Source organism: Terrapene carolina, unplaced genomic scaffold, assembly GCF_002925995.2.
Source record: "Terrapene carolina triunguis isolate 2854851 unplaced genomic scaffold, T_m_triunguis-2.0 Scaffold88, whole genome shotgun sequence".
NCBI classification, from domain to species: Eukaryota; Metazoa; Chordata; order Testudines; family Emydidae; genus Terrapene; species Terrapene triunguis.
This window is the reverse complement of record NW_020664439.1, coordinates 16,015,610-16,028,504: the sequence shown is the minus strand read 5'-3', so window position 1 is coordinate 16,028,504 and position 12,895 is coordinate 16,015,610. Positions and strand designations below refer to the sequence as shown.

Sequence of the window (12,895 nt, the reverse complement as noted above, 5' to 3'; positions counted from 1 at the left end):
TGCTTTCCATTTGATGAATCCTTCAGGTTGCAGAGGTAAGCTGGAGAATGCCTTATTAACCAAATATTTGTTCTGCATGTCTGGGTTTCTTTCTGTACATTCCACGCTCCCTGGATAGTAGAGCCATAGCTGGAAGCGAAGAATGACAGATATCGTTATAACAGGGTGATTATAATCGATTTTAACATAGCTGGGTTGTATTTACAGGCAGAGTAATCTTGTACTATGCCGAGGAGCCCCACAATAAAGTGTCAAATATGTGTACATAGAATTCTGTATGCAAGTATGTAAAATACAAGTGTTTTCTCTTAAGTGCTCTGTCACATCTATTGTATTTCATTTTATCTGCTGTCACAGCAGGCTCTTTTTAAATGAAGCCAACTAGCCAAGGCCCCAATCCTGCTATCAGATCAGTGGAAGCAGACATCGAGCCCCACTGACTTTGAACTAATCCAATAAGTCTTCTAGCGCAGTGTTTCCCAAACTTGGGACGCCGCTTGTGTAGGGAAAGCCCCTGGCGGGCCGGGCCAGTTTGTTTACCTGCCCCGTCCGCAGGTCCGGCCGATCGCGGCTCTCACTGGCCGCAGTTCGCTGCTCCAGGCGGATCTGCGGACAGGGCAGGTAAACAAATTGGCCCGGCCCGCCAGAGGCTTTCCCTACACAAGCAGCCTCCCAAGTTTGGGAAACACTGTTCTAGACAAATGTACTTATTACAGAATGCAAATGGTGAACAACACTAAGCAATAAACAATACATAAACTGTAGCCATTCTCTCATGGCTTTCATTTAAAGTGAGTGAGTAATGTGGGATGGACCCCTGCTCCCTTACGCCCAGGCTGTATGTGGAGACATTCTCAGCTGCCTTCGGAGCGTAGACAAGGCAGTATATACTTTAACATGTGCTCAATTAAGTTAAAGCCTATGTTCCCCCCAGGCTTCAACTCAGCCGGTTTAGCACACATTAAGGGCGGTGGTCCCTTGTCTACACTAGATTTTTAAAATGTATTAGCTAGCACATACTAACAATACACCTTTAAATCCTAGGCTAGACACAGTCTGAAAGTAAAGTTAAACCTATGTATCTCATGGATTAAAGTTTTGGGAACTCAGCCCCAGAAATGCACTATAATATCAAAAGCAATTAAAAGGGGAATGTTGATCTCCCACAGATTTTTGTTCCAATTTGTGTTATTTTAATTTTATTGCATAATTCCAGGTGACCCTGGTGAACCAGGAAAAATAGAACACTCCCCATGTCCCAAGACACCGGGTCCTCGTGGAGTAATAGGACAAAGAGGAGCTGAAGGGTCTATAGGATTTCCAGGGCCAATAGGTTACCCTGGACCTCCAGGTAAGGCCTGTGATTTAAATACTTGGTAATTTAAGACAAACAGAACATTTAAAGCTTTGAGAAGTGTATTCTCTGCACCCTTCATGCAAAGCTGTGTAGAGTGTACAGGGGTAGGAAGAGGAGGGAGGGGTGTTTAATATTTTGCCCAAAATGTTTTAGGCATTTTTCTCCTCTTATTTCTTGTATATGGCACAATGGCTAGGCTCATCAATAAGACCATGAGAGATTTATTTGGAAATTTAACAAATAAATGTCATTCTTGGTCAGTAAAATGAAAGCAAAAAAAATCCCTACAGTGTTAGGTTTTATGACTGATTGAAATTCAGAATTACTATAAAATCTCATTTCACAACATACCCCCGGTCATGCTGAAGAGTGCCTTCTTATGCTGCAAGTAGATTCACTGAAAGCAATCTGTGAAAGGGTGGCAGAATGGAGTCCATAACAAATAACAAAAATCTGTGTGATAAGCTTTTTGTGGTTTTGGAAGTTTGGAAACAAGACTGGGAGAGAGAAAATTGAGTAAGAAACATGAAAGCTTTGCTGATCTTAGAACATCCTACATTGGGGCACCATGCGATACTGTGTATACCCCTGAAACTGCTTCCCATTTGGTGCCAGCAATGATTGGGGTCTAAACTGAAAATAATGCTGAAGTAACTCATAAGAGTATGCTTCTCAGAGTAGAGAATTTAGTTACTGGGCTCTATCTTGTGCATGCTCCCTATCTATCTCTAAATTAAGGAATCAGACTTTACAACCTCTTTCTACTATTCAGATCTTGCATTAAAAAAATAAAGCAGCACACCACACCAATGGCTTCCGGAAACATATTGTTTAATACTGAGATACTTCATGCGGAGTGACTGAGAGATTTGGCTGCCGAAGTGCATTGTACTGTTTGAATCCAGAACAAGGAGTACAGGGCATCATGCAGTGGGGATGCCAACCTGATCAATAATGTTCTTCCTTTTTACAAATGAAAAACAAACCTAACACCCTCATGTAGCATTTATAAAAATGCTACCCAAGTTACTGGGCTAGGGAAAAATTTATTTGGAAAAATTAAATGTAACAATAATTATTAGCAGGCTAATGCTACTAAAAGGCCTGAAAGGACCCTAAAATGAGTTGGATGCATACTACAGTGTTTTGTGTCTCCTGGAACTTGGCAATGTAGTTACAATAGAAGAAAAATAGCCAGAGAAAGAATTTAAAGGGGAGCATGTAAGAGGCTGACATTCAGTGATTTTTTCTGGTAGATAAAAGATTATGCGGTAAAACAGCTAGTGATGATTCCAGTGCACAACTTGATAGAAATGTGGAGGCTGTGTCTTAATTAGCTCTAGATAATGGGATACATCCAACACTCTCAGGCAGTTATCACCTTGGGAATTCATGTTTTTCATGGTGGTATTACTGGATATCTTCATATCTTCAGAGGAAGATACTCAGGTTGATCTTTGATCTAATGTAATTGAGTAAAAGACTTTTTACTGCACTGCTTAGTTTACTACAGTGAATTAATTCATTAGTCAACTAAGAGGGATCTTTGGGATCAGGGCATAGTGTTTTCATTATATAAATCTTTAAACAGTTTCTATACAACCAGGTGTTACAGTGATAATACTCATGTTGGTGTGTTAGGAGAAAATTTAATGATGCTTTTGCTTTTACTGACACAACAGGAACCAATCTTATCCCTGCTGGGAAAGTTATGCAGGCAGAAAAGAAAACTAGAAATTTTACTGAGGGATAATATTTATTACAAAAACTTTCCAGTACATGAACTTTGGCAAACAATTAGGCAACAGATATTGAAAAGCTGTTAAATTATGTTGTGACTGTTTTAGATTCTCTCAAACATAATAAAAAGTAAAAGGTGGGGAACTTTTAAAGTTTGTCTCACAATATTAAAAATCACTTTCCGAAGGGTAAACACCTAATGCAAGCGTGCAAAGAATTAAGCATACAAATCTCACCAATGAGAATTGACCCCATCTCTAAGGAAACATGTTCATCTTGAAATTCTCATTCTCTCTCTCTGAAAGGGGCTGCCAAACACCACAACATCTGACACGTGGAACTGTATCAAACTCAAAAAATTATCTGCTTAAAAATATCCAGTAAACATATCCAACACTGTCTGCTGCCTTTGCAATCAAATATCAAGCACTCATTGGCACCATCTACTAATCAACAGTGCATTCACATTAATATGGCATTTGTTGCACATCTGAGAAAAAGAGGTGATGCATTCTTTGAGGGATATTACAGGCTTATGGTGCCTTCTTCCTTCTCCACTGAACAACCAATTAAGCCCAATTCAGCAAAGCCTATCCCTATTTAGCAAAGCATTCAAGCACATGTTTACCTTCAGCTTGACCTAAAGAGACTCCAGTACATGTTTAAATGCTGTGCTGAATGGAGGCCTGAAAGACCAATACCTGTTGTGAAACTAGTGATGTAAGAACTAAAGATACTTTTGATAAAAGTGGTACCACCGACCTGATTGTACCTAGCACAATCTGCCACCCAGTTATGGAGAAGGGTGCAGACTCTAATAGCAGCTTCAGGTCAGGAAAGCAGTGAGCTTGTTTTGAGGGACTGTTCAAACAATTAATCAAGTGGAAATAGACATCTTGGTACAGGCTTCCCCTGGTTTCAGTTTTTATTACAGAATTTTTTACAGAGCTCTGCAGGATTGTAAACTTTGAAATCCAGAGGCAGGCACATTCTGGAATAGGGATATGAAGTCCAATTGGTGATAGCGATATTATCACACCACTGTATCTAACCCTACAGTCACAGGGAAAGAGCACAACTCTTACACTCCCCCTGCAACCTCCAGTACCAAGTACTGTAATACTTTTGTACTCTGTAGGTGTCATTTTTGAGTATTTTAAGAATATCTGGGGCAGGACTAGATACAGCATTGTAAAGCAGGCCCCTGTGCACAGTACTATTAAATGATTCCTTGTACACTACGTCTTTGGACTGTATTTACCTTTATATGCAGCCATATGAAGATAAAATGCATCCTTCATTTTTGTCTAGGAAGTAAAGGTGAAGAAGGGTTGTTTGGCTTGCCAGGTCAAGATGGTTCACCTGGTCCACCAGGACCCTCAGGTAACCAAGGTGTCATAGGAGAACGAGGATACACTGGTCCAGAAGGTAAGAATGATCACTTTCTGCTGCAAACATTTGTCAGGTTGACACAGATGATAGACAGACTAATACAAAATATAGCTCCAATTCAGGAAAGCATCTAAGCATGGGTCAATTAGGGCTGTCAAGCGATTAAAAAAATTAATTGCGATTAATCACACTGTTAAACAATAATAGAATACCATTTATTTAAATAGTTGTGGATGTTTTCTATATTTTCAAGCATATTGATTTCAATTACAACACAGAATACAAAGTGACCAGTGCTTACTTTATATTTATTTTTGATTACAAGTATTTGCACTGTAAAAAAACAAAAGAAATAGTATTTTTCAATTCACCTAATACGTACTCTTGTGCAATCTCTTTATCATGAAAGTTGAACTTACAAATGTAGAATTAGGTACAAAAAAACCTGCATTCAAAAATAAAACAATGTAAAATTTTAGAGCCTGCAAGTCCACTCAGTCCTACTTCTTGTTCAGCCAATCGCTCAGACAAACAAGTTTCTTTACATTTGCAGGAGATAATGATGCCCACTTCTTGTTTACAATGTCACCTGAATGTGAGAACAGGCGTTTTCATGGCACTGCTGTAGCTGGCATCGCAAGATATTTATATGCCAGATGCGCTAAAGATTCATATGTCCCTTCATGCTTCAACCACCATTCCAAGGGACATGCGTCCATGCTAATGACAGGTTCTGCTCAATAACAATCCAAAGCAGTGCAGACCGACACATGTTCATTTTCATTATCTGAGTCAGATGCCACCAGCAGAAGGTTGATTTTCTTTTTTAGTGGTTCAGGTTCTGTAGTTTCTGCATCGGATAGTTGCTCTTTTAAAATTTCTGAAAGCATGCTCCACACTTCATCCCTCTCAGATTTTGGAAAGCACTTCAGATTCTTAAACCTGGGGTTGAGTTCTGTAGCTATCTTTAGAAATCTCACATTGGTATCTTCTTTACGTTTTGTGAAATCTGCAGTAAAAGCGTTCTTAAAATGAACAACGTGTGCTGGGTCATCATCAGAGACTGCTATAACATGAAATATATGGCAAAATGTGGGTAAAACAGAGCAGGGGACATACAATTCTTCTGCAAGGAGTTCAGTCACAAATTTAATTAACACTTTTTTTTTTAACGAGCGTCATCAGCATGGAAGCATGTCCTCTGGAATGGTGGCCGAAGCATGAAGGGGCATACAAATGTTTAGCATATCTGGCATGTAAATATCTTGCAATGCCAGGTAAAAAAAGTGTCATGCAAATGCCTGTTCTCACTTTCTGGTGACACTATAAATAAGAAGAGGGCAGCATTATCTCCTGTAAATGTAAACAAACTTCTCTGTCTTAGAGATTGGCTGAACAAGAAGTAGGACTGAGTAGACTTGTACGCTCTAAAGTTTTACATTGTTTTGTTTTTGAGTGCAGTTATGTAACAGAAAAAAAATCTACATTTGTAAGTTGCACTTTGAAGACAAAGATTTCACTACTTGTATAAGGTGAATTGAAAAATACTATTTCTTTTGTTTATCATTTTTACAGTGCAAATATTTGTAATATAAAATATACACGTTGATTTCAATTACAACACAGAATAAAATATATATATGAGAATGTAGAAAAACAGCCAAAATATTTAATACATTTCAATTCCTATGCTACTGTTTAACAGCGTGATTAAAACTGTGATTAATCGCCATTAATTTTTTTGAGTTAATCACATGAGTTAACTGCAATTAATGACAGCCCTAAGTTAAATCCATTACAGTAAACCTGAAGACATTATGCCTTTTCACACTTGTTCAAATCCAGGCCAAGCCGGAAAGTCCTCATAGTGATCAGCAGCTATGTGAAATTACTAGCTGGCCTCAGTCCATTTCTTAGTGGACATGTATCCATGCTGAAAAAATCAGAGGCACAATTGGCACTGCTGATAGTCTCAGCTCAAAGGATTCAGTGGGCACATGAGGGAACTACACTCCAAATCAGGGTTGAGATGCAATATCAGGATAGCATGAACCACCTTGTGCTTGCACTGCCCTTGACAATCCCTGGATAAGAACAGTACTTCAGTGTGAATTGCAATCAATCTGGAACCTTTGACTGAGCATTAAAATTCATTCTGAAAAACTAAAGCGACACCTGTCTTGGCTGAAATATTTAAATGTTCAAGCAATCATCTTTGTTTTACCTCTTCTCCCTAAGGTCCACCTGGCCAACCTGGGATCCCAGGACCATCAGCGCCTGAAACTAGAGCTGCTAGTGGGTTCCTGCTCATTCTTCACAGTCAGTCAGATAAAGAACCGTTTTGTCCTGAGGGAATGCCAAGATTGTGGACAGGATATAGTCTGCTGTATCTGGAAGGACAGGAGAAAGCTCATAATCAAGATCTTGGTAAGTACTGCAGTAAGTGATGGACATTCTTTATTCATTATATCTCATCCAAAATGTTCTTGCCAGATATGTACTGCTCATATACAACAAATGATGAGTGTATTGCAGCATATGATATTAAGCTTTATTATGCAATATTTGACTCAGTTTATAGAGGAAGTGAGTGTATGATACTCAAAATACTGATCCTAATGTCTGCATGTTTCTTATACTATTGGACTGTTTCTTAAACCACTATAGAAAATGTTGCTATAATAGCATCCTGTTACTTGATAAATTACATGTTATAATATAGATTAAAATGACTTTTTCAAAACAACCCAGCACCATAAATCCCATGTATGTCAGAGTGTCTAATCTTCTGAGCACCTGATGGAGCCAAAATTCTCCTGAATTCTAATGCTAGCTCCGAAAAGGCTCTTTTATGTGCCTTGGGTCACTTATACTGACATTTCAAACAGAGTTGACTAAAGATAGGCACCAAATAACTGCCTATATATTTAGAAGTTCTGAGCATCATCTTATGTATTATGTAAAAGGCAGAGGAGTCATCTTTTTTCTTTTATGGAGAAAAGGCTAGAGGTTTAATAAACTTTGCATGCAAAGGTGTTTTTAAGCAATGACTTTTGTTTAACAGCCAAGATTGGCCTCTTCTTGTATTACATTTTTTTTGTGTTTAAATAGTTTCATTTTTACACAAGGTAACAGAAAGATCTACAAAACAGTCATAAAAATCTTTAAAAGTAAACTAATATAAAATCTCAGTATCTTTTATTCAGAACCCCCACTCCCTACCTCTGACCTGTCCTCTTTTAAGGTCTTTTCTTTATTTATGCCCCCATACTGCAATAGGATCTGTTAGCCCAGACCTTTATACCCACCCACATTAGCAGATGCTATTGCAGGATCAGGGAATAAAGAGTGCTGTTTGAGGCAGTGATCATGCCTTTTGTTTGTCCATGAAGCACATAGCACACTTTGGGGTGTTATAAAATAATAATCAGCTTATTGTGTACAGGATTCACCTTTAGGATATGTACCTGTTGTCATTTTTACAATTCTTCTTTATATAATAGACCATTATAGGTACAACACTTTTGGGATCCAGTCTTGGCAGGAGAATACATGCCGAGTGCTGAGAACTTTTTAATTCCCACTGAAGTCTGCTTGATGGTAATGCTCAGAATGTTGCAGGACTGGGCCCTTTCAGATGGTCTGATCCCTCTACTGTAATTATAAATCCTTATGAAATCTTTGCTGGGAGGTAGTAAACTTGTTATTGAGGTTTAATCTTATTGAGTCAGTAGCAATGGCCCATCGGACTTTACAAAATTAACTGATCACAAGTTGTCATTTACGTTTCCATTGCCGATAATGAGTTTTTATGAATAGCCAGTCTCCCTCCTAACCCTCCTCCCCTTGCCTAATTTTTTTTAGGATGTCACAGTCCAAAGTATTTGTTTTCACAGTTGCTTCCCATGATGCCAAATCGTGTCATGTTTAATTGACTCTCCACTAAATGTATTGGTAGGAGCAAGCTGATTTGCAAGAAGAAACTTATTTGCATAACCACTCTGCTGAACACCAGTTTAGGAGAATAGCTGATAATTCAGTGAAGATTTCTGACATTTTAAAGTTGGCCAGGCTTGCAATAAAGTAAGCTAGAATATTATTTTCAAACTGTCTAGAAACAAACTTTATATTATGACAATGACTTTAGCACAGAGGTCGGTCATGAGGGTGGAATTTACAGTGCTATTCATTGAAAAAAAATAGGGAAAATTTGCAAAGCATTGCAGGATTCATTGCCTGTGGGAGACTTATACGGTCCAACAGCCTTGTACTAACTTTTCCTGATGTTTCCACTGCTTTGAAATGGATGGCCTGTTTGTTGGGTGACTATGTACAGGTGCTGGATTTTCAGGATATGTAATTGTTTTAGGTCTGGCTGGATCCTGTCTTCCTGTATTCAACACCATGCCATTTGTCTACTGCAACATCAACCAAGTTTGTTACTATGCCAGTCGAAATGATAAGTCCTACTGGCTGTCAACTGCTGCTCCTTTACCAATGATGCCGCTCTCTGAAGATGAAATACAACCCTACATTAGCAGATGTGCTGTATGTGAGGCCTCAGCCCAAGCTGTAGCAGTTCATAGCCAAGATCAGTCCATTCCCCCATGCCCATTGAACTGGAGAAGTCTTTGGATAGGCTATTCTTTTTTAATGGTAAGACTGAAACTACTTGGTTATACTCAAGTTTCTATTATAAAACTTTACTGTGCTTTTCCTTAGCGATCATCAAGATTGGGAATGATAGCCTCTTGGATTACGTAGCTTATATTCTATACACACACAAAGTTAATAATGGAGCTGGCCGAAAAATAGTCATACAAATCTTAATCATGATTTCAGTATTTTCCTGTGAGAAATGGAAAGCATCACCTGTTTGCACTTAACTTTCATTTTTCACTTGGGACCCTCATTGTTTGGAAGGAAAGGCAGTGGGAACAGTTGAAAAAAAATCTGTAAAAGTTACAGATTTGTAATATTTGTATTATAGCTGTAATCATTGTGGTTCTGGAAACAGTAGTTTTTTGCTGACTTGGTTATTTATGCAAAATCATAAATGGGCATAGCACTTTACAGACAATTGAGACACAATGGACCTGCTGCTTCTTTCAGTTACAGGAATATAAAAGCTGGATAATATCACTTCAATGGAATTACTCTATTTTACACTGGAGCGTAACAGAGCATTATATGCCCCAGGCCCAGAGTGTAAATCATCATTAGGGCGATTTCCCCCCCTTCTCGTTATAGCCTTTGGACACTTCATAGAATCATAGAACTGGAAGGGACCTCAAGAGGTCATCTAGTCCAGTCCCCTGCACTCATGGCAGGACTCAGTATTATCTAGACCATTCCTGACAGGTGTTTATCTAACCTAGTCAATCTCCCTAGTCAATTTATTCCAGTGCTTAACCACCCTGGCAGTTAGGCTCCCCAGGTTTTTGACACCTTGGGAACTGAGCAGTTTTGAACCATGAGGGCAAGGGGGCAGGGTTTGGACCAGTGGAATCTTTTCTACAGTGTAGCTTCCACCTGTGCTATAGTTAGGGGAAACACCCATAATGAATTACTGTTCCAAGAAAACCTGGGGTAGACAAGACTCGGGCTTTTAAATCATGTCATTTAACTCTGCTTTGAGCAAGTTTAGATAACACTATTGTTAAAAAATCCCAGGCCCATCTAAACTACAGCTTCCCCCCCGTATGACATGTACCTGGTGCTGACCTGCAAGGGTGGTCTGGACTTTTGAGATAAGCCAGTCCCAGAATGACTAGATCTGATTCGTCCTGCCATGAAAGGAAGTTTATTGTAACTTGAGTTCTCCAAGTATTATGCCTTTGCAGATTCACACATCTGGGAGCATTTGCCTTGGTGCAAAAAGTCCCAGAACCAAATAAAAGCAGTAGCCAAGACTGTTTGCACATCTCTTTCCTGTTTTTCACATGCAATTATTTAATTCTTTCATTATTTTTTCCAGCACACTGGGTCTGGAGATCAGGGAGGTGGACAGTCCCTTATGTCACCTGGAAGTTGCCTTGAAGACTTTAGATCAGCACCATTCATCGAATGCCAGGGTCAGCGGGGAACATGCCATTTTTTTGCTAATGAATATAGCTTCTGGTTAACAATCGTCAGGCCAGAATTGCAGTTTGTGTCTGCTCCTCTGTCAGAAACCCTTAAAGAAGGGCAGGAACAGCGCAAAAAAATCAGCAGATGTCAGGTCTGCATGAAGCATGGCTAAAAGAGAAAACAAACTGAGGAGTTACACTGAGGGACTTGCCGGGGGAAGAAGCAAATTGTGCTAAAGATTTAAATGGTGCTTACTGTCCAATTTCAATTGAAGTGTGCACAGCTCTATTCCATCTGTTTAAAAGTTTGCTGCCTGTATAGTACTGAAAGATAAAAATGGTGTATTTTATTTATATATATATATATATATATATATACACACACATACACAAGCATATGAATAGTGAAACCTAGTGTAAGTGACCAGCCAAAGGACCAGCAAAACTAAGTTCTATTACATTGTGTTCACCAGCCTAGTATGCAGGCGACAAGTACAGTTTGGTCTTACACTGAAGGTATAATCAAATTGATCTGGAAACCTTAGGAAACTTTAAAATGAGTGCTCACAATAGCAGATTTCCTGTTGATTCTATGTGTATCCCTCTATGAGATGTATAAACGTAGTTCTGTCCACACAATTTCTTACATATTTGGTTGAATTTACACTCATACATTCTTAAATTGTGGGAGGAGAATGTGATTTTGTTGCAAACTTCTGCTAGCACATAGTAAAAACAAACATGAGATCAATGACCATTTTACTAGTTACAGAACTAACCCAGATTGCAAAATTAATTTGCTAATGAAATTTCATAAGCAATGAAAAGCAAAATCTTGTCAAAATATGCTAATGGTTGATTGTTATGCAAGAAAATAAACAAACCAGATAATGAAGGAGTAAAATGCTGTTTATATTTTCTTTGCAATTAATTTCTCAGCACATTTAAATGAAGATGTAAAGCCGTAATCCATATAGCTGAAGACAACAAACAGTTGTCAATTCTAATTAAAAAGAAAAGTGAAACCTCCACCACAGGGGCCTGTAGTAACAGAGCTCTAAAGATGACTTTATATTATTGAAAATGATTTAAAAGATGGCAAGCTAAAACACTAGCCACATTTTTAACAAGTTGAAAACCCACAAATCTTTTACCTAGCTGTAAAAGAATGGAAATGTCCATTGTAGTAAACGCCTGTTTGAATAGCACTAAAACTACTGAAAAGCTTGTTCACAATAGAGGGGAAATTCATTCTGGCGCAAAGAGCCCACAAAGGTTCTATACTAGAGCTGGTTTTGTCAGAATTTGCCAAAATGGAAACATTTCTTGGAGACTATTTGAGATCAACAGTGTTCCAACAGAACCCTGCCTGCCAAGGAAGCCTGCCTAGTTTCCTGCCAACTTGTCCATCTGGCTCTTTGACAACTCGCGCTACCAGGGTTTGTGGCCCCAGGGTAAAATGTCAAGAGACTTGCACTGGAGCCAGGCCTCCATTTCCTTTCATGGAGAATTTCAAGGGTGATCCTTCCTAACTGGAATGAAACCAAATTTCAAAATATCAAATCCTCTGTGAAACAGAACTACCTTTCTCTGCCCAGTTCTACTCTATACACCACTTAAATGAGGTAAGAATCTACTTCTGTGGTAAAGTTCAGAGCACTGAGTCACAGACTTTGATTCAGAGGGTTTTCAAACAGACTAATTACAGAGACATATCCCTTTAAAGCCAATAGCAGTGTAACCAACCACCCTGGAAGTTGAGCTCATGGCCTCTAAATTAGGTCCCAAAAGGAAGGGCAAAGTACTGGCTCAATCTCAGTCAAAGGACAATAAAACAGTCAAGAGCAGTTCCTTTTGGCCCCAGAAAACAATTGCAGGGCAACTTCTGTCTGCCTCATCCAACTGCATATCCCTTCAGCCAAACTGAAACCTGTACTGCGTTTGGTTACCATGTCTGGGTGTCATCTTATCCCTCCTCTTTTCCAGACAGGATCTGCTTCTCTTCTCCCCCACCACCAACTTCTGGGAGCATTTGCTCCCCTTTTATGACTTTCTCTGCTTAGCAGGCACAGCTATCAATTCCACCTCCCAATGGTCGAACAATCCACAGCTGACCACTCTTTTTTTCCAGATCCGGCATCTCAGGCCATTCTTGAGAGAGAGTTTCCACCATTTTGTCCAGTGAAGGACTTTAACCCCATCCTACCTGACACAGGTCACAAGTGCCCAGTCCCAGGGAGTTTGAGTGAGTAACGGCTGAGAGCTTGATGCTGCAAGGTGCTGAGCATGTCAGGGTCCTCAGGATTTGGTCCATGATGAAGACACACAGAGGGGGAGA

At 39.2% G+C, this 12,895-nt stretch overlaps 1 protein-coding gene across 1 annotated transcript in view; it reads left to right on the top strand.

The window, feature by feature from the left end:
- The window catches only part of COL4A4 (collagen type IV alpha 4 chain), a 124,909-nt gene extending 113,360 nt beyond the window's left edge, over positions 1-11,549 (top strand). Inside the window, exons 42-47 of the mRNA XM_026649910.2 lie at positions 27-35; positions 1,217-1,351; positions 4,409-4,525; positions 6,728-6,916; positions 8,859-9,145; positions 10,467-11,549. Coding sequence (XP_026505695.1) covers positions 27-35; positions 1,217-1,351; positions 4,409-4,525; positions 6,728-6,916; positions 8,859-9,145; positions 10,467-10,730 — 1,001 coding nt within the window. The 3' untranslated portion in view covers positions 10,731-11,549. The remainder of the gene's footprint in view (positions 1-26; positions 36-1,216; positions 1,352-4,408; positions 4,526-6,727; positions 6,917-8,858; positions 9,146-10,466) is intronic.
- The last annotated feature ends 1,346 nt before the right edge of the window (positions 11,550-12,895 follow it).